Genomic DNA, 22,821 nt, shown 5'->3' with positions numbered 1-22,821 from the left:
TCGCGGGGGCAACAGCCTAAGCAGGGAAACCCAGACTTCCCTCTCCCCAGCCACTTCGTCTAGCTCTTCCCGGGGGATCCCGAGGCGTTCCCAGGCCAGCCGGGAGACATAGTCTTCCCAACGTGTCCTGGGTCTTCCCCGTGGCCTCCTACCGGTTGGACGTGCCCTAAACACCTCCCTAGGGAGGCGTTCGGGTGGCATCCTGACCAGATGCCCGAACCACCTCATCTGGCTCCTCTCCATGTGAAGGAGCAGCGGCTTTACTTTGAGTTCCTCCCGGATGGCAGAGCTTCTCACCCTATCTCTAAGGGAGAGAAGGAAACTCATTTCGGCCGCTTGTACCCGTGATCTTATCCTTTCGGTCATGACCCAAAGCTCATGACCATAGGTGAGGATGGGAACGTAGATCGACCGGTAAATTAAGAGCTTTGCCTTCCGGCTCAGCTCCTTCTTCACCACAACGGATCGGTACAACGTCCGCATTACTGATGACGCCGCACCGATCCGCCTGTCGATCTCACGATCCACTCTTCCCTCACTCGTGAACAAGACTCCTAGGTACTTGAACTCCTCCACTTGGGGCAGGGTCTCCTCCCCAACCCGGAGATGGCACTCCACCCTTTTCCGGGCGAGAACCATGGACTCGGACTTGGAGGTGCGGATTCTCATTCCGGTCGCTTCACACTCGGCTGCGAACCGATCCAGCGAGAGCTGAAGATCCCGGTCAGATGAAGCCATCAGGACCACATCATCTGCAAAAAGCAGAGACCTAATCCTGCGGTTACCAAACCGGAACCCCTCAACACCCTGACTGCGCCTAGAAATTCTGTCCATAAAAGTTATGAACAGAATCGGTGACAAAGGACAGCCTTGGCGGAGTCCAACCCTCACTGGAAATGTGTCCGACTTACTGCCGGCAATGCGGACCAAGCTCTGACACTCATCGTACAGGGAACGGACCGCAACAATAAGACAGTCCTATACCCCATACTCTCTGGTTTTCCTTTGTTTTCTCAAAATCAGCTAGAAGTGAGTTACTAGGTTTTGCCTTTGGACGGGAGAATATATATCAATACAGTCTGCAAGGGATACAGTCCGTGAAGCACACATGATTAGGTGTGCTGCTGGTCCACTAATAATAGTATTCACTGTTAGAAGCGGCTCTCCGGGGGCCTAACATAACTGCGATGTGGCCCTCAGTGAAAACGACTTTGGCGCCTCTGCATTAGACAAAACGTCAGGGGTTTATCATTCCTGCATTTTGTGTGACGGAGTCATTTTCTAACCTGTTGTGATGTACTCGTGGCCAAATATGATCTCCTCTGCCACACGCCCGCCCATGCTGACGTCCATCTGAGCCAGTAACTGAGCACGCGTCTCGCTCCAGCGGTCATCCTCTGGCAGCAAGGACACCTGGGGAGATGATGGAAAAGCAGTGTTGAACCTCTTTTTGCAAACTTTTCCACTTTACGAGACCATTAGATCGAGCCAAATATGCCCTCCTTGAGCGATGCCCAAACACTTGCTCCATTCATTTTCTGCAGCAGGGCAAAGCCACTTATGGTGCAGCTCAGTATACTACTTGTCACTTCTTAGCAGTGGTGGGCCGTCAAGTCCAGCAAGACCTTCTAAAACAGTGCTTTCCCACCTTTTTTGAGCCAAAGTACATTTTTTGCGTTGAAAAAAATCCGGAGGAACACCGCCAGCAGAAATCGTTAAAAAAACGAAACTCAGTTGACAGTAACAAGGCGTTGTCGCAATTGTTGGATATGAATTCAAACCACAACCATAAATTAGCATGCAACATAGCACTAGAAGCATTTAAGTCTCATCTTAAAACTCATCTGTATACTCTAGCCTTTAAATAGACCTCCTTTTTAGACCAGTTGATCTGCCGCTTCTTTTCTTTCTCCTATGTCCCCCCCTCCCTTGTGGAGGAGGTCCGGTCCGATGACCATGGATGAAGTACTGACTGTCCAGAGTCGAGACCCAGGATGGACCGCTCGTCGGGACCCAGGATGGACCGCTCGCCTGTATCGGTTGGGGACATCTCTACGCTGCTGATCCGCTTGAGATGGTTTCCTGTGGACGGGACTCTCACTGCTGTCTTGGAGCCACTATGGATTGAACTTTCACAGTATCATGTTAGACCCGCTCGACATCCATTGCTTTCGGTCCCCTAGAGGGGGGGGGTTGCCCACATCTGAGGTCCTCTCCAAGGTTTCTCATAGTCAGCATTGTCACTGGCGTCCCACTGAATGTGAATTCTCCCTGCCCACTGGGTGTGAGTTTTCCTTGCCCTTTTGTGGGTTCTTCCGAGGATGTTGTAGTCGTAATGATTTGTGCAGTCCTTTGAGACATTTGTGATTTGGGGCTATATAAATAAACATTGTCTCAAACCTGACCGGTCACATCCCGTCGTGACATATTTTGAGTTTTTCTGTGTTTTCCTCTATGTAGTGTTTTAGTTCTTGTCTTGCGCTCCTAATTTTGGTGTTGTTGTCATTTCATGTACGAATGTACTTTGTGGACGCCATCTGCTCCTCAGGCTGTAAGTCTTTGCTGTCGTCCAGATTTCTGTTTTTCTTTACTTTGTAGCCAGTTCAGTTTTAGTTTTGTTCTGCATAGCTTACCCTAAGCTTCAATGTCTTTCCTTAGGGGCACTCCCCTTTTGTTTATTGTTTTACCTGCACACTGCTTCCCACTGTTTCCGACATCTACAAAGCAATTAGCTACCGGCCGCCACATACTGATATGGAAGAGCATTACACAGTTACTCCGCCGAGCTCTAGGCAGCTCCGACACTCAACAACAACACATCATTTGCAGACTATAATTACTGGTTTGCAAAAAAAATATTTTTAACCCAAATAAGTGAAATTAGATCATCTCGGCACACCAGACTGTGTCTGGCACAGTGGTTGAAAAACTGTGTTCTAACATAACCAGAGATCCTGATCATAATTAAAGGGGAACATTATCACCAGATTTATGTAAGCGTCAATATATACCTTGATGGTGCAGAAAAAAGACCATATATTTTTTAACCGATTTCCGAAGTCTAAATGGGTGAATTTTGGCAAATTAGACGCCTTTGTGTTTATCGCTCTTTTTGCAATGACGTCAGAACGTGACGTCTCCGAGGTAACACAGCCGCCATTTTCATTTTAAACACATTACAAACACCGGGTCTCAGCTCTGTTATTTTCCGTTTTTTCGACTATTTTTTGGAACTTTGGAGACATCATGCCTCGACAGTGTGTTGTCGGAGGGTGTAACAACACTAACAGGGAGGGATTCAAGTTGCACCACTGGCCCGAAGATCAATCAATCAATCAATCAATGTTTACTTATATAGCCCTGAATCACTAGTGTCTCAAAGGGCTGCACAAACCACAACACAAACCACTACGACATCCTCGGTAGGCCCACATAAGGGCAAGGAAAACTCACACCCAGTGGGACGTCGGTGTCGAGATCCGAAAGTGTCTGCCGACAAACCCCCATTGAATGTGCCAGAGTGTCTTCACATTTTACCGGCGATGACAGACATGGCACAGAGATGTATGGATAACCTGCAGATGCATTTGCAACTATATCACGTTTCCTTCCACCCACATTTAATGCGAAACAAACACTTACCAATCGAAGGATTTGAGTTGCTCCAGTGTCACGAGATGCGAAAGTCCTGATCGTTTGGTCCGCACATTTTACCGGCGATGCTAACGCAGCTATTCGGCCATGCTATGGCTATGAATAGCGTCAATAGCTATTCGCTCAATAGCTTCAGTTTCTTCTTCAATACTTTCATACTCCAACCATCCGTTTCAATACATGCGTAATCTGTTGAATCGCTTAAGCCGCTGAAATCCGAGCCTGAATCCGAGCTAATGTCGCTATATCTTGCTGTGGTAACCGCCATGTTGTTTGTTTACATTGGCAGCACTGTATGACGTCACAGGGAAATGGCTAGTGGCATCGCAAATAGCGAAAATCAGGCACTTTAAAGCTTTTTTTAGGGATATTCGGGGACCGGTAAAATTTTGAAAAAAAATTTAAAAAATACAACGAGCCACTGGGAACTGATTTTTATTGTTTTTAACCCTTTTGAAATTGTGATAATGTTCCCCTTTAAAGATAAACTTCCGTGTTTAATTTACTTTCCCTTAATATTTATTTATATTTTCTTCATGTCATATTATGCTCCTACCCGTGCTGTTGTTTTTAGGTTAGACTTTGTATCCTCTCAGAATTCAGCTTGCTTATGTTACCATGCTGTGCTTGCTTATGTTACCATGCTGTACGAAATCTGCCCGGGGCCTTCAGAATCAACAATGCAGGCGTCTATGCACTGTAAGTGAATGGGCCCATACAGTTAAAAGACAATTGCGGTAACCAATCCGATCACAAGTTGTTGTCAGTAAGGCCTTCTGGCTGGTCTAAGGTTGAACGTGACATTCACGCGTCCTGTGATTGGATCCTCACCGGGACCGTTAGCGGATGAATTTGAAAACACGTACAGTTGATGGACAGTTGCGATAGCCAATCAGATCACAAGTTGTTGACAGTGGCCTCTCTAGGTAGCCTGATGTGAACAAGACTGTAATTGAACACCCACTTGTCATTCCAAAGTGAGTATCCTGGGTTGTTAAGGCGGCTGCCTTAACAACAAAGAGCCACCGCCTAAACTAAAGTCTTAAAAAAATATATCTATTTATTTATGTTTATTTTTTTTTAAGCATGAGTTGAGCTTATGTCAACATGTGGGCCCCCCTTTTAACTCTTTTTTTCAAACACTTATTGCAAACGCTTATTTACAGTAAGTCATTAATTTGACTTAGTAAATATTGACTTACTAGTACGTCATTATTTTGTCTAAATAAATCAGTATTTACTTAGTCAAAATAATGACGTACTTAGTAAGTATTTGAGTTTTGTCTCTCTAAGATCTAAAAATGTCGAACAAAGCGAGACCGGCTTGCTTGTAAATAAATAAAATCAAATAAATAGAGGCAGCTCACTGGTTAATATTGACTTACTAAGTACGTCATTATTTTGTCTAAGTAAGTCAGTATTTACTTAGTCAAAATAATGACGTACTTAGTAAGTCAATATTTACTAAGTCAAATACTAAGCATGTCATTATCTTGTCTAAGTAAGTCAGTATTTACTTCGTCAAAATAATGACATACTTAGATTTCAGGAAACTAGGACTGTTTTGTGTTTTGTTTTTACTTTACAAAAAAAATAGAGATATATATCGTATATTGCCATTTAGCACACGGAGCGGAAAACACAACCCAAAATTGTAGGTTTCTTCACGCGACGAAGCCGGCCTACTTCACCAGTCTGTAGTCTAGCAGCGATGAGATGTTTGCTCAGATTGTTTGTGAGGGCGTGTGTGTGTCCGCATGTTGGCAGAGCAGCGCAACCAGGACAGTTGAGCTTCTTCTTCTTGTTTTGGCTTGTTAATAAGGAGATAGTTGAGCCATTCCCCTTTGTTATTTTTGTTTGATATACTGTATAACACTTTATCTTGTGTTAAAATTTGCACTAAAAAGAGACTTTTAAGCCCATAATTTATATTTAAATTTTTTCTGAAAGAGAAATTGCCTTTCACTTTAGAAACTTTTCTATTTACGAACCCTGTTCAAGAAGAAATAACGTTCATACATCAAGATTCCACTGTAGTTCAATAAAAAAACGAATAAATACATTAAAAAGATGAAAAAAGTAAACCTACATGTCCCAGACTTGGGCCTCGCGGCATGATAGTAGCCTTGTTGATGGGCATGGCCTCTTTGGTATAATAAGCTACGATAGCATGGCCCGATTCATGGTAGGCTGTGATGATCTTGTTCTTTTTGTCAATTTCCGCACTCTTTCTCTCTGGGCCTGAAAGGTTTAGAAGAAAAAAGGTATGATGAGGATCACTGTGCGACCATAAAACACAGGTGTAACGAGCTAGAAAGGTGAAACATCTAAAATTGCAAACAGTAATACAGAAAAAGACGTGCAAAATTGGGTCTCACCCATCAGGATTTTGTCTTTGGCAAACTCCAGCTCCTTCAAGGTGACCATGTCTTTACCATCGACTGCGGCCTTGAGGGCAGCCTGGTTCACCAGGTTTTCCAAGTCTGCGCCGGAGAACCCCACCGTGCCCCGTGCAATAATCTTGGCCTCGATAGCTGCAAAAAAAAAGTTAGCACGATTAAGTAAAAAATATCAAATCTATGGTAAGTGGAGACAGGTGAGGCCCAAATAATAAAACAAATATTAAAATGTGTCCATTAAACAGTGCTACCAGTGTACCGTTTTTTTTATATTTTTCTTATATCCCTAAAAGTTAAAGTACCACTGATAGTCACACACACACTAGGTGTGGTGAAATTACTCTCTGCATTTGATTCGTCCCCTTGTTCCGCCCCGTGGGATGTGAGGTGAGCAGTGAGCAGCAGCGGTGGCCACGCTCGGGATTCATTTTGGTGATTTAAACCCCAATTCCAACCCTTGATGCTGAGTGCCAAACACTTTAAAAATTTATAGTCTTTGGTTTGACTTGGCCGGGGTTTGAACTCACGATCTACCGACCTCAGGGCGGACAGTCTAAACCAGGGGTCACCAACTTTTTTGAAAGCAAGAGCTACTTCTTGGGTACTGATTGATGCGAAGGGTTACCAGTTTGATACACACTTTAAAAAATTGCCAGAAATAGCCAATTTGCTCAATTTACCTTTAATAAATAAATCTATAGATATAAAAAAAAATGGGTATTTCTGTCTGTCATTCCGTCGTACATTTTTTTTCCTTTTACGGAAGTTTTTTTTGTAGAGAATAAATGATGAAAAAAACCACTTAATTGAACGGTTTAAAAGAGGAGAAAACACGAAAAAAAAGAAAATTTAATTTTGAAACAGTTTATCTTCAATTTTGACTCTTTAAAATTCAAAATTCAACCGAAAAAAATGGAGAAAAACTAGCTAATCCGAATCTTTTTGAAAAAATAAAAAAAATCATTTTTGGATTATCATTAGTAATTTTTCCTAATTAAGATTAATTTTGGAATTTTGATTACATGTTTTAAATACGTTAAAATCCACTTTGAAATAAGATTTAAATTTGATTCTACAGATTTTCTAGATTTGCCAGAATAATTTTTTGGAATTTTAATCATAATAAGTTTGAAAAAATATTTCACAAATATTCTTCATCGAAAAAATAGAAGCTAAAATGAATAATGTAATTAAGATGTATTTATTATTCTTTACAATAAAAAAAAAATACTTAAAACATTGATTTAAATTGTTAGGAAAGGAGAGGAAGGAATTTAAATGGTAAAAAGGTATATGTGTTTAAAAATCCTAAAACCATTTTTAAGGTTGTATTCTTCTCTAAAATTGTCTTTCTGAAAGTTATAAGAAGCAAAGTAAAAAAAATAAATGAATTTATTTAAACAAGTGAAGACAAAGTCTTTAAAAATATTTTTTGATTTTCAAATTCTATTTAAGTTTTGTCTCTCTTAGATTTAAAAATGTCGAGCAAAGCCAGACCAGCTTGCTTGTAAATAAATACAATAAAAAAAATAGAGGCAACTCACTAGTAAGGGCTGCTATTTGAGCTATTTTTAGAACAGGCCAAAGGGCGATTCATCTGGTCTTTACGGGCTTCCTGGCGCCCGCGGGCACCGCGTTGGTGACCCCTGCTCTAAAGACAAGGCCACTGAGCAGGTTTATTTCAATTAAAATACTCTGCACAGTGTTTCCCCCAGAAAATTTGTTAGTTAAGGTGGTGTCTCTCCAGGGGGAAGGGGGCTGGGTGGGTGTAAGGAACAGTGTAATTTGGCCTCTCGCCACATCACGTCTCCATCTCACCACAGCCTGGGGGCGGTGGGGTAATAGAGTACAGACTGTGGTGAAGTAGGCCGGCTTCGTCGCATGAAGAAGCCTGCAATTTTTGGTTGTTTTTCCACTCCCTATGCTGAGTGGCAATATACGATGTATATCTCGATATTTTTTACGTAAAGTAAAATCAAAACACAAAACAGTCCTAGTTACCTGAGATACTAAGTATGTCATTATTTTGACTTAGTAAATATTGACTTAATAATGACTATGTCAAATTAATGACTTACTGTAAATAAGCTTTTGCAATAAGTGTTTGAAAAAGAGTTAAAAGTGGGGCCACATGCTGACATATGCTCAACTCATCATATTTAATTTACAGAACAAAAACATATAAATAAAAATATAAATAAACTAATTTTATTTGTTCATGTTTTTTTTTAAGACTTTAGTTTAGGCGGTGGTTTTGTTGTTAAGGCGGCCGCCTTAACAACAAAGCGCTGCGGGAAACCGTGCTGCATCTGAACAATTTTAACAACGTAAATAAAATAATAAAAAGCTTATAATATCTTGTCCCTTTGCTCAAATATAATAATCTCATCAACAACAGTATAAATGATGACCTTATTTACGTAAAAAAATGTATTTAGTTTATATTCCGTTATCGGCTTTTTAAAAAAAAAAATATCTGTATTTGACTTCAAAATAAGATTAATCTTTCACAAATATAATTGTTGCTTTTAAACAAACAGCTGCACAGAAATGAACATGAAACACGCCACTGTGGTCAAGTATCCAAATAGTAAATAGAAAAAGAAGAATATTTGCTTTTTTTTGGCCCTTTAAGATCGAAATGATCCCATACTTCAGAATGTTGCCTTTTCTTAGTTTTATTTAGATCGATTAACTAAATAGATCATAATTTTTTAGTAGGAACTGTCACTTGTGAGCCGAAAGAGCCTGAAGAGCAGTTTGGCGCTTCGCAGTCAAATGACGCAATTTTTTTTCTTCTTAAAGCAACACATCGAAACATTGAGTGATAGTATTTACTCCTTGTGTTTTTAATAAGGCACTACCCGAGGGTCCCTGGTTCAAATCCCACCTAGTACCAACCTCGTCACGTCCGTTGTGTCCTGAGCAAGACACTTCACCCTTGCTCCTGATGGGTGCTGGTTGGCGCCTTGCATGGCAGCTCCCTCCATCAGTGTGTGAATGTGTGTGTGAATGGGTAAATGTGGAAGTAGTGTCAAAGCGCTTTGAGTACCTTGAAGGTAGAAAAGCGCTATACAAGTACAACCCATTTATTTATTTATTTATATTATGAATTACAGAATACATGTATAATTACATCTATGAATACTTCAAAGAAAGTAAAATTTAAAAAAATAAAATAAACACTAATTTAATCAAAGGATGTATAAATGATGATCTTATTTAACAAAATGTATTTAGTTCATATCATGGTATATAGTATATTTTGGATACAATTATACAATACATGTTTAATTACATCTATGAATACTTTAAAGAAAGTAAAATTCAAAATAACAAAATAAACACTTCTTAATCAAAGGAATAACATGTACCTTTAAGATATTGTATTTTTTTCTCTTTGTTGTACCTATCAAGAATATTTGTGTGTATTGTTTTAAAAATTAGAATAATGTTTTTGCTTTGTTTGAGTTTATTTATTAAATTTGTTTTCTGTATTATTACAATAGTTTTTCTCCATTAATATCATTTAATTTGCACATTTCCTGACAAAATACAGGGCAGAGTTATTATTATATACAGGTTGAGGCTGAGGACGTGGCTTACCGGTTGTTACGGTATGTCAGCATGTAATAATGTTGGCAGAAACATGACTTTCTAGTTTCTAAACTGTGTGATGTATTTAATATAAGTGTGACATCTTTATTCTTGCTAATCGGACTATAAATACAGGGAAAAAATGAATAGAGTATTCCTAGTCACAACTGTGTGAGGCATCATAAAGGGGCGGGGCAATGTGAGCTAGCAGGAGCATGTCCCTATCTTCTCTTTTCATAGAGGAATCCAGTAATTGTTTTTTTTTTTTAGATACAAAGGACGAAAATGATCATACTTTAACTACAAAGTACAGTACAGACCAAAAGTTTGGACACACCTTCTCATTCAATGTGTTTTCCTTATTTTCATGACTATTTACATTGTAGATTGTCAGTGAAGGCATCAAAACTATGAATGAACACATGTGGAGTTATGTACTTAACAAAAAAACGGGGGAAATAACTGAAAACATGTATAATATTCTAGTTTCTTCCATATAGCCACCCTTTGCTCTGATTACTGCTTTGCACACTCTTGGCATTCTCTCCATGAGCTTGAAAAGGTAGTCACCTGAAATGGTTTTCACTTCACAGGTGTCATAATTTTGATGCCTTCAGTGACAATCTACAATGTAAATAGTCATGAAAATAAAGAAAACACATTGAAATGAGGTGTGTCCAAACTTTTGGCCAGTACTGTATGCTTCGGAGAAAAATATAAAGTCATGTACAACATTCCTTTTATCAATCAATCAATGTTTATTTATATAACCCTAAATAACAAGTGTCTCAAAGGGCTGCACAAACCAAAACGACATCCTCGGTACAGAGCCCACATAAGGGCAAGGGAAAAACTCACCCCAGTGGGACGTCGGTGACAGTGACTATATTGACTATGAGAAACCTTGGAGAGGACCGCATATGTGGGCATTTGTGGTTTTAATATAAAAAAGTAAAGTTTAAATCAAAGTTAAAAAATACACTTGCCCAAGGTATCGATGTTGTGAAATAAAAATCTGGCATGATTGCACATCACAAAAGCTAAATGACAAAAAAAATCCACCCGCAATATCTTACACAAATGTCAATAAATATTTCTCACCTGGGTCCACTTTAATCTTCTTCAGGTACCAGTTGAGGATCTCTGTGCGTCCTTTCACATCTGGTTTGGGGACAGTCACCTGCATGTCAAATCTACCCGGGCGGATGAGGGCACTAAAAAAAAATAAGCATAAGTTGCCAAAAATTTCCAAACCTGTACAAAATACAGTAATAACAGTATGTTTTTGTATCCAATGATGTTGTCCATTCGAACAGAGCGGTTTTTGGTTCGTACTGAATGCACACGTACTTATCTAAGGCCTCTGGGAAGTTGGTGGCACCGATAATGATGACCCCTTCATTTTTTTTGAACCTATAACAAAACAAATTATCATTAGTACAGTAAACCATCTTAGCATTGATATTTTTCTAAGTGCTGACTCACCATTCGTTTCTGATACTATGGTTCGTTTATAAATGGACAATTTACACATATAACATTTTTATATTGTATGCTGTAGGGTTGTCCCGATACCAATATGTTGGTACCTCTAATAAATAAAGTTATTTGGGTGAATAATGTAAACTCACAACACCGGTATGTTTTAGCGCTTTCATGACGGGTTTACTGACAGATATATGTAAGAACTTTACAGTACTACTTTATATTAGAAATGGGAACAGCGGAGGATGAATGTCCCATAACAAGAAGACAGAGAAGAAGAAGATGAAGCTTATCGACTACATCATTGTAAGGACTATAAAAGCGGAGGCGCGCAAATTTTCCGGACTCATGCAGATCCCAAATACAGATCAGCAGGTAAGAAAAGTTGCTTTTGCATAATATTGCAAAACAAAACGGCAAATAATGTCTTGCCTTATACACACACCATGATAATACTCCTATGTTGAAGCACAGTACAATCCATCAAGCTGTGCGGCTTCATAGCTTACCAAAGTCGTACTAAAATATTTTTATATATACTTGAGCGCCGTGTGTTATGTTCTATATTTTCAATTTACCATTTCAAATTTTGACGTAGTTTACTCGAGTCATATTGCGGTCTACGCATATCTCGTATGTGTGACTGCCATCTACTGGTCACACTTATCATTTCACCATGTACCAAATAAAATAGCTTGGAAGTCGGTAAGCACAACCAAAAATGATTCCGTACATTAGGCGCACTGTCAAGTTGAGAAAATGAAATGATTTTAAGTGCGCCTTATAGTCCGAAAAATACGGTACATAAATAAATCGATGTTTGGATATTTGTCCACATCTTAATCACGGTGCATTGCCGAATCTATCATTTTTTTCCCCACCTCGACTGCTGACTAACAAATCCAAATGTAGGTAATAGTGCATGTTACTGTGAAGCAAGACTTTACGTATCAATGTGAATAAGTAGCATGTTTGCTCCTCAGAAATGACCATACAACGATATAAATTAGAGATCCTTTAAAATGTAATATCGGTAATTATCGGTATCCGTTTCAAAAAGTAAAATTGATGACTTTTTGAAAACGCCGCTGTACGGAGTGGTACACGGACGTAGGGAGAAGTACAGAGAGCCAATAAACCTTAAAGGCTTTGCCTTTGCGTGCCGGCCCAATCACATAATATCTACGGCTTTTCACACACACTTGTGAATGCAAGGCAAACTTGGTCAACAGCCATACATGTCACACTGAGGGTGGCCGTATAAACAACTTTAACACTGTTACAAACATGCGCCACACTGTGAACCCACACCAGACAAGAATGACAAACATTTTGGGAGAACATCCGCACCGTAACACAACAGAACAAATACCCAGAAACCCTTGCAGCACTAACTCTTCCGGGACGCTACAATATACACCCCCCGCCCACCTCAACCTCCTCATGCTCTCACAGGGAGAGCAAGTTCCCAAATTCCAAGCTGCTGTTTTGAGGCATGTTAAAAAAATAAATAATGCACTTTGTGACTTCAATTATAAATATGGCAGCAGTGTTAATTTTGTTGACGAAAAATTTTCGTCATAGTTATCGTCAACAAACTTTTTTTTCTGACTAAAACGAGACAATAACTAAATAAAAAATTATTCACGTGGACTAAGACGATGACGAGGTGTATTGACATATTCGTCAACGAATAAAAACGAGACGAAAATGTCTGCCAGAGACGAGATCCAATCGGAACTCATTTCGTTAGGAAGAGGAGGGAGGAGTTGGGAAGAGAACCAATCAGAGTGACGTGGTAAGGAAGTTACGTAAACGCAGTTTGCGTTTGAGACTGCAGAAGACAACATGTCAACGCCGGGGAGGAAGAGGAGAGAGGACATATGGGGAAATTTTATATTTGACGTCAAAGAGAACAAGACGCAGTGTAAGAAATGCAGCGCGAGGATTACGGGGAAAAACACAACAAACTTGAAGCGACATTTACAGTCGAATCACCCCGAAATCCACACACAGGTAAGCATAGCTGGCGGCATAGCTCGGTTGGTAGAGCGGCCGTGCCAGCAACTTGAGGGTTGCTAGACTTTTGACAAGAACAAGAAAGTTTGATCATATTACGCCTGTACTGGCTCACCTGCACTGGCTTCCTGTGCACTTAAGATGTGACTTTAAGGTTTTACTACTTACGTATAAAATACTACACGGTCTAGCTCCAGCCTATCTTGCCGATTGTATTGTACCATATGTCCCGGCAAGAAATCTGCGTTCAAAGGACTCCGGCTTATTAGTGATTCCTAAAGCCCAAAAAAAGTCTGCGGGCTGTAGAGCTTTTTCATTTCGGGCTCCAGTACTCTGGAATGCCCTCCCGGTAACAGTTCGAGATGCCCCCTCAGTAGAAGCATTTAAGTCTCACCTTAAAACTCATTTGTATACTCTAGCCTTTAAATAGACTCCCTTTTTAGACCAGTTGATCTGCCGTTTCTTTTCTTTTTCTTCTATGTCGCACTCTCCTTTGTGGAGGAAGTCCGGTCCGATCCGGTGGCCATGTACTGCTCGCCTGTGTATCGGCTGGGGACATCTCTGCGCTGCTGATCAGCCTCCGCTTGGGATGGTTTCCTGCTGGCTCCGCTGTGAACGGGACTCTCGCTGCTGTGTTGGATCCGCTTTGGACTGGACTCTCGCGACTGTGTTGGATCCATTATGGATTGATCTTTCACAGTATCATGTTCTCATATGTTCTCATAGTCATCAGTATCATCAGTATCACAGTATCACGTTCTCATAGTCATTATTGTCACCGATGTCCCACTGGGTGTGAGTTTTCCTTGCCCGAGGATGTCGTAGTGGTTTGTGCAGCCCTTTGAGACACTAGTGATTTAGGGCTATATAAGTAAACATTGATTGATTGATTGATTGATTGATTGATTCCCGCTTCCGCCATCCTAGTCACTGCCGTTGTGTCCTCGGGCAAGACACTTTACCCACCTGCTCCCAGTGCCACCCACACTGCTTTAATTTGTAACTTAGATATTGGGTTTCACTATGTAAAGCGCTTTGAGTCACTAGAGAATAGCGCTATATAAATATAATTCACTTCACACTTTCCACAACATACAACTCACTCGACGTTATCCCGTTTATTACACGGCTTACTCGTGAAATACTACATTTGAGACATGATTTTCATCCAAATACGACTTGTATCGCTGATTTTTCCGCTGCTTTGCTTTGACTTTCAGAAATTGAAGGGAAAGTTTACATATTACCCTTTAGTCGACTCAATCTACTGTAGTGTTCGTCGACTATAATCTTATGATATTTCGGCAACTAAAACTAAAACAATTTAAATAACTAAAGTATGACTAAAACTAAATTACATTTTAGTCAAAAGACCATGACTAAAACTAAATCAAATTTTGCTGTCAAAATTAACACTGTATGGCAGTGCCATGTTGGCACTTTTTTTCCCCCATAACTTGAGTTGATTTATTTTGGAAAACCTTGTTACATTGTTTAATGCATCCAGCGGAGTATCACATCAAAATTAGGCATAAGAATGTGTTAATTCCACAACTGTATATATCGGTATCGGTTGATATCGCAACCTGTAATTAAGCATTGGACAATATCGGAATATCCGGAAAAATCCTTTATCGGACATCTCTAATATAAATCAGGGGATTACCCATCCATCTCAGCAAGCAGTTGGTTGATGGTCTGTCTGGAGTAAGGGTGCATCGGGGACTCGATCCTTTTCCCACCCACACTGTCCAGTTCGTCGATAAAGATCACACAAGGAGCGTTAGCTTTCGCCTCCCCTGGAACAAAGCAAAAAAAACATTAATATGCATTGAAAAGCGCAAATGACTTAAAGAAGGAGCTAAGTGGATACTGGAAGCAGACATACTGAAAAGGTTCCGGATGCGGCTGGCTCCGACTCCAACAAACATCTCATCAAACTCCGACCCCGAGGCGTAGTAAAAAGGGACGTCGGCCTCTCCTGCTACCGCTCTGGCCAGTAGGGTCTTACCAGTTCCGGGTGGACCCACTAGAAGGACACCTAAAATGGAATTGCATTTTAAAAAATCAACGCAGATGAAAAAAGGAAAACATTGTCAAAAATCAACAGTCCCATTTGGTCGATTGTGACGCCGACTATAGCAAAAGTTGCGAGTGGGGTTGTTCCAAACCTTTAGGCAGTTTCCCTCCCAAGGCTGTGAACTTCTGGGGTTTCTTCAGGAACTCCACCACATCCTGCAGCTCGTTCTTCGCTTCCTCCACGCCCTTGACGTGCTCAAACGTCACATTTTTCAAGTGGACAGGATCCAACGAGGAGTCCAGGCCTGTTGTGGTTCGGAACCGCACTGTCAAAAACGGTAAGATTAAAAGTTCGAAATCACACTGCGTGCAAGGTAGTGAAACAACAGGTTTTATGACCGGGTGTTTTTAAGGTCACACTTGCTTGGTGAGCACAAAACCACCTGTGAGAAGGGTGGGGATTACATTTAGTTTAGTTAGTTTATTATTTCTTCGGTCAATGGTCAACAAAATAAACAAACAGTTTTACATTAACAAACAGATGTACATTCATAAACAAACAGTTATACATTCATAAATACATTTAAAAAAAGGTTGCAGACTGAAAGGGTTTCGGCTGAAGTTGAACACTATAAACAAAGTCAAGTACAAGATGAGCTTCCAAAAAATATGAAATTTCTGTGTTGGCCCTGTGATGAGCTGGCGACTTGTCCAGGGTGTACCCTGCCTTCCGCCCGATTGTAGCTGAGATAGGCGCCAGCGCCCCCCGCGACCCCAAAAGGGAATAAGCGGTAGAAAATGGACGGATGGATGAAATTTCCTTTTCACAACATATAAATACACATTGTACACAACATAAATACTGTTGTGAAGTGAATTATATTTATATAGCGCTTTTCTCTAGTGACTCAAAGCGCTTTTACATAGTGAAACCCAATATCTAAGTTACATTTAAACCAGTGTGGGTGGCACTGGGAGCAGGTGGGTAAAGTGCCTTGCCCAAGGACACAACGGCAGTGACTAGGATGGCGGAAGCGGGGATCGAACCTGCAACCCTCAAGTTGCTGGCACGGCCGCTCTACCAACCGAGCTATACCGCCCCAACCGTTCAATTCTATACACAGTTAAGGCATGTGAAATATCCTTGTACACATGTTAAACCTTTGCAGCAATTATATACTAAATACCAGGAGTCGGCAACCCAAAATGTTGAAAGAGCCATATTGGACCAAGAATAGAAAAACAAATCCGCCTGTAGCCGCAAAAAAATAAAAGCCATATTACATACAGATAGTGTGTCATGAGATATAAATTGAATTATGAGGACTTAAAGGGAACTAAATGAGCTCAAATATAGCTACGAATGAGGCGTAATGATGCAATATGTACATACAGCTAGCCTAAATAGCATGTTAGCATCGATTAGCTCGCAGTCATGCAGTGACCAAATATGTCTGATTAGCCCTCAACACAACTCAAAAACATCAACAAAACTCAACCTTTGTGCATTCATGCACAACGTTAAAAGTTTGGTGGACAAAATGAGACAGAAAAAGAAGTGGCATATAACACGTCTTAGAAAGTCGGAGAAAGTTATACATGTAAACAAACTACGGTGCGTTCAAGGACCGCCAAAATTAGTAGGACAAAACGGCGCTCGCCAAATACTCGAATCAGTGAAGCATGTTTAATATAAACAGTGTGCTTTATAAAAATAAGGGAGCTTTGTGTCATGTTTGTCCTCCTACAGAAACCATATTAAACCAAAAACTGTGTTTTTTTCCTCTCATCTTTTTCCATTTTTCATATATTTTTTGAAAAAGCTCCAGAAAGCCACTAGGGAGGCGCTAAAGAGCCGCATGCGGCTCCAGAGACGCGGGTTGCCGACCCCCGCTATATACAAACAATTATACTTCCATTATATTTATATCCCTCATTTAGTTTTTAATTAACATTGATCATTGTATTAACTAATGTGTTTATTCAAGAGTGATATATGTTTCCAAGACATTGGTCTTAAACTTTTGGTCCAAGTATAACTTGGACCAAAAGTTGGTAAAACGATGCCCAAAACGGGTACTTAAAAAATGAAAAACATGCACATTTTTGTTAGAAAACAAAGCCTTTTTTATTTTCGATGTAATTTTGGGACATTCAAGTTAAACAGACTAGTAATTTAAATACTTTAATTATATAAATTAAATAAGTAGCAAATTCAAAAATAACATCAACAAATTATCATAATTATTGCAGCACTGACAGAAAATTGAGAATGTGCAAAAAAGAACTTAGTTATATGTGTAAAGTTTGCTGCTCATAATTCCGAGGGTTCGTGAATGCGACCGTCATTGGTGCACAATGAGGAAGTGCTCTTTTGTTTTTGTTGTAGCTACTGGCTAGTCTCGCACAACAACACTACAATGGCTGCTGCTGGCGCGATAAAGTTGGCAATAAAGGTTAAAAAGAGCACTTATTACATGAATTAAATGTACATTTTTTTTTTTTATATTCATAGTGATTGTTATTTATTGACAGTTTAATAATATCCATTCATCCATCCATCTTCTTCCGCTTATCCGAGGTTGGGTCGCGGGGGCAGCAGCCTAAGCAGGGAAGCCCAGACTTCCCTCTCCCCAGCCACTTCATGCAGCTCTTCCCTGGGGATCCCGAGGCGTTCCCAGGCCAGCCGGGAGCAACGTGTCCTGGGTCTTCCCCGTGGCCTCCTACCGGTCCGATGTGCCCAAAACACCTCCCTAGCGAGGCGTTCGGGTGGCATCCTGACCAGATGCCCGAACCACCTCATCTGCCTCCTCTCGAGGTGGAGGAGCAGCGGCTTTATTTTGAGCTTCTCACCCTATCTCTAAGAGAGAGACTCGCCACCCGGCGGAGGAAACTCATTTCGGCCGCTTGTACCCGTGATCTTGTCCTTTCGGTCATAACCCAAAGCTCATGACCATAGTGAGGATGGGAACGTAGATCGACAGGTAAATTGAGAGCTTTGCCTTCCGGCTCAGCTCCTTCTTCACCACAACGGATCGGTACAACGTCCGCATTACTGAAGACGCCGCACCGATCCGCCAGTCGATCTCACGATCCACTCTTCCCTCACTCGTGAACAAGACTCCAAAGGTACTTGAACTCCTCCACTTGGGGCAGGGTCTCCTCCCCAACCCGGAGATGGCACTCCGCCCTTTTCCGGGCGAAAACCATGGACTCGGGACTTGGAGGTGCTGATTCTCATCCCAGTCGCTTCACACTCTGCTGCGAACCGATCCAGTGAGAGCTGAAGCTCACCGGGAAGCCATCAGGACCACATCATCTGCAAAAAGCAGAGACCTAATCCTGCAGCCACCAAACCGGAACCCCTCAACGCCCTGACTGCGCCTAGAAATTCTGTCCATAAAAGTTATGAACAGAATGGATGACAAAGGGCAGCCTTGGCGGAGTCCAACCCTCACTGGAAACGTGTCCGACTTACTGCCGGCGATGCAATATCAACACAATATATTTAAACTGCTTCTTTATTCTCTTTTTCAGAACTACCAAGGTAATAGTGCACAATAACTAAGCAAAAGCTAAATCTTCCTATTTATATCCCTAAGTTTTTGCCCTCAAAAGTCCTCCTGTGTCCAGGGAAATATTTTCTGAGTTTAAAAACATTAACAAAAAAATAGATTTATTTTTTTTTTTAAATGTATACCGTATTTTTCGGACTATAAGTTGCAGTTTTTTTCATAGTTTGGCCAGGGGTGCAACTTATACTCAGGAGCGACTTATGTGTGAAATTATTAACACATTACCGTAAAATATCAAATAATATTATTTAGCTCATTCACGTAAGAGACTAGACGAATAAGATTTCATGGGATTTAGCGATTAGGAGTGACAGATTGTTTAGAAAAAGTCTAGCATGTTCTATATGTTATAGTTATTTAAATGACTCTTACCATAATATGTTAGGTTAACATAGCAGGCACCTTCTCAGTTGGTTATTTATGCCTCATATAACGTACACTTATTCAGCATGTTGTTCACTATTCTTTATTTATTTTAAATTGCCTTTCAAATGTCTATTTATTTATGCCTCATATAACGTACACTTATTCAGCCTGTTGTTCACTATTCTTTATTTATTTTAAATTGCCTTTCAAATGTCTATTTATTTATGCCTCATATAAGGTACACATATTCCGCATGTGTTGGGCTTTATCAAATAAATTCCCCCCAAAAATGCGACTTATACTCCAGTGCTCCTTAAATATGTTTTTTTCCTTCTTTATTATGCATTTTCGGCAGGTGCTACTTATACTCCGGAAAAATACGGTAATTTTAACCTAATCACTCTAGTATCGATCATACATTTTTTTTTTTTTTTCCCCAAGATGGCGCTGCTGTAGTGGCTGCTGTAGGCAGGAGCTCTGTGCTCTTGTGTCACCCTTTTGTGTTTCCCTCTTGTTTTCATGTGTTATTATATTTTTTTGCATTTTGGTCCAGGACCCTTTGGGACTGTGTGACAAGGGGTGGCACTTTCGTGACCTCTGTGGTGCTTTTTTTGTGGACTTCTGGATCTGCCTCCCGGGAGCCTTTTGGCCATGGAGACCAGCTGCTGGGTCTCTGCTTCACCAGAGTCGGTTTGGAGGGACTGTAGGAGATGCGGATGAGGGGACAGGACTGCGGAGCTAGCACTGAGCGCTGGGACGGAGAGGCTTCGCGGTGTCTTGACTGGGTGAGCAGGTGTCGGACACCTCAGTCACCTTGGACGTATCCTCGCTCATCCATGCGGACTGGACACTGGCCGAGAGTGGAGTCGGCTGTCTTGGTTGCTTTGTTGGGTCTGCTCCTGTCTCTGGCCATGATCCTTCCACCCCAGTGGACGATGGCGTGGAACACCGCAGAGGCCACCACAGTGGATATGTTTCTTTTACTTTTTATTCATAGCTGTATGTAGAAGTGTCTGCTGCTTTAATGTCTTTAATGTCCTCTGTGTTCTTTGATGTTTGATGTTTCCCTCTTACACACATGTAAGACGGATGTGTACTATGGCTATGAGTTGTTGTTTTTTTCCCTTGGCCTCAGTCTGCACCCCCACTCCAGAGCCCAGGCTAAAACCGATTTTTTTAATCTTATTTTAATCTTCTAATCTTTTCTCCCGCTGGAAGCCGGCAGACCCGTCAGCGATCCTGTTCTGTCTCCCTGTAATGTTTGTCTGATCTTGAATGGGATTGTGCTGAAAATTCTAATTTTCCTGAAGGAACTCTCCTGACGGAATAAATAAAGTACTATCTAATCTAATCTAATCTATCTAATCTACTCCTTAGGGATCAATGCGACCGTCCTCACACGTGTGGTGTACAGACTATGACAATGCTGACACATCAACAGTTGTTGTTATAAAATCCCATGGGATATACTGGTATTAGAACACAATACATTTGATCAATAAATGGGGTTTAAAAAGCATACAAAGTATTTACCCGATAAGAACGGTGTCTTTGAGATGCCGTAGAGCCCAACAAGAAGCACGACCAACAGAAGGAGACGATTCCTTCTCTGGGAGTCTGCAAAGTTTATCCATAAAGAGGTCAAGGTCAATGATGCTTTAGCATGCAAAGGAAGCTCAAGCATCGGCTCCAACTTGCCTTGTGTGCGTTGTGTCAGATTTTGAGCTTTAAGAAAACCCTCGGTGAAGCCTCGCTTAAAAGAATCGGTCTGTCCGTCAGGTAAGTCCCCGCTTTTTTCCACGTCGATCCACCTGTCACGTGCTAGGAAGCCCTATTAGATGGAAATATTCACGACAATACATATCTACATTTACTGGAAAAAATATATTTTTTTTTAGACTTAAGACAAGTAAAGCGTTTGCTGCTATATGCTAATGTAGCATATTGCAGTCAAAGTACAAAACCCAAAAGCAGTGAAGTTGGCACGTTGTTTAACTAGTAAATACAAACAGAATACGATGATTTGCAAATCCTTTTCAACCTATATTCAATTGAATGAACTGCAAAGACAATATATTTAATGTTCGAACTGAAAACTTTGTTATTTTTTGAAAATATTAGCTCATTTGGAATTTGAAGCCTGCATTATGTATCAAAAAAGCTGGTACAAGTGGAAAAAAAGACTGAGAATGCTCATCAAACACTTATTTACAGGTCAAGAGGCTAATAGGGAACAGGTGGTTGTTGCCATGATTGGATATTAAAGCAGCTTCCATGAAATGCTCGGTCATTCACAAACAAGGGTCACCGCTTTGTGAACAAATGCCTGAGCAAACTGTCGAACACTTTAAGGAACAACATTTCTCAACCAATTATTTCAAGGAATTTAGGGATTTCACCATCTACGGTCCGTAATATCATCAAAAGGTTCAGAGAATCAGTAGAAATCACGGCATGTAACATTGAATGCCCGTGACTTTTGATCCCTCGGGCGGTACTGCATCAAAAATCGACATCGGGTTGTAAAGGATATCACCACAAGGGCTCAGGAACACTTCAGAAAACCACTGTCAGTAACTACAGTTGGTTGCTACATCTGTAAGTGCAGGTTAAAACTCTACTCTGCAAAGCGAAAGCCATCTATCAACAACACCCAGAAACGCCGCCGGTTTCGCTGAGCCCGAGCTTATCTAAGATGGACTGATGCAAAGTGGAAAAGTGTTTTGTGGTCTAATGAGTCCACATTTCAAATAGTTGCAGCCATGAAATTCTAAATGAATGATTATTTGCAAAAAAAGATTGAACATTAAACATCTCATCTTTGTAGTCTATTCAATTGAATATAGGTTGAAAAGAATATGTAAATCATTGTATTCTGTTTTATTTTCCATTTACACAACGTCACAACTTCACTGGTTTTGTAGAAGAGGGTTGTTAAGTCTAAAGGCGGGACGGTTATGCCAGGAATGTTGAGTGATTTGAACTTTAGCTACTGTTAAAGTTTTTTTGTTTAAATATTGATATATAGTACAAATTAAAAAATATGATTCTAAAATGTATACATTTAAAAATGCTATCAATGTCGGTTGTAACAAAGAGATGAATGCTTGTGCTAACCAGACATGTCGAGTATTGAATGACCCCTTTACCTTCATGAAAGACGGAGGAAAAATATCAAACTCTTCTGGCCGCTCTTGGGCCGACTGCTGTCTTTTGCTTCTGCTCCTCAACGTTTTAAAGCCCCTGCGCTGGAGGCACACTGTGGAAATAACAAACACGCAAGTTTAGAGTTTTCACTTTGTCAGGAGGAATATTTTCCCATCTGTGAGCAAAAATGAAACTCCTTAGAGGTTACTAACTTTGGCCTTTGTTTTTCCCGAAAAGATAAACACAGTGATTTCAACTGGTTTCTTATTTATTGTTGTCCCGATACCAATATTTTGGTACTGCTACTAAAATTATTTCAATAAAGACCACCAAAAATTGCACTATTGGCTTTATTTTTTTTTTTTTAATCTTATGATACATCGAACATATCTTTCTAGGGTGTAGCGTGCAAGGATGGGAGTGGAAGAAATGTCAAAAAGATGGAGCTAACTTTTTTAACGACATTCAGACTTAACTTAAATCAACAACGGAGCAGCATCTCCTCATCCGGAAACAACAACACCGGAAATGTGTCCTGTGAAAAAACTCTCTAATAACTA

General features: G+C 40.5%; 1 protein-coding gene across 1 annotated transcript in view; it reads right to left on the bottom strand.

Annotated features, from left to right (window-relative positions):
- The window catches only part of yme1l1b (YME1-like 1b), a 68,551-nt gene that overhangs the window by 6,063 nt on the left and 39,667 nt on the right, over positions 1–22,821 (bottom strand). Inside the window, exons 5-15 of the mRNA XM_061890694.1 lie at positions 22,264–22,373; positions 20,813–20,945; positions 20,648–20,731; positions 15,326–15,499; positions 15,043–15,195; positions 14,821–14,953; positions 11,001–11,063; positions 10,752–10,864; positions 6,033–6,188; positions 5,744–5,895; positions 1,287–1,413 (exon numbers count right to left, since the gene is read on the bottom strand). Of these exons, the coding sequence (XP_061746678.1) occupies positions 1,287–1,413; positions 5,744–5,895; positions 6,033–6,188; positions 10,752–10,864; positions 11,001–11,063; positions 14,821–14,953; positions 15,043–15,195; positions 15,326–15,499; positions 20,648–20,731; positions 20,813–20,945; positions 22,264–22,373 (1,398 nt within the window). The remainder of the gene's footprint in view (positions 1–1,286; positions 1,414–5,743; positions 5,896–6,032; positions 6,189–10,751; positions 10,865–11,000; positions 11,064–14,820; positions 14,954–15,042; positions 15,196–15,325; positions 15,500–20,647; positions 20,732–20,812; positions 20,946–22,263; positions 22,374–22,821) is intronic.

The sequence above is a fragment of the Nerophis ophidion genome, linkage group LG28, assembly GCF_033978795.1.
Source record: "Nerophis ophidion isolate RoL-2023_Sa linkage group LG28, RoL_Noph_v1.0, whole genome shotgun sequence".
In the NCBI taxonomy this organism is placed as follows: domain Eukaryota; kingdom Metazoa; phylum Chordata; class Actinopteri; order Syngnathiformes; family Syngnathidae; genus Nerophis; species Nerophis ophidion.
The sequence above is the reverse complement of the archived record's forward strand: the minus strand, read 5'-3'. Positions and strand labels throughout refer to the sequence as shown.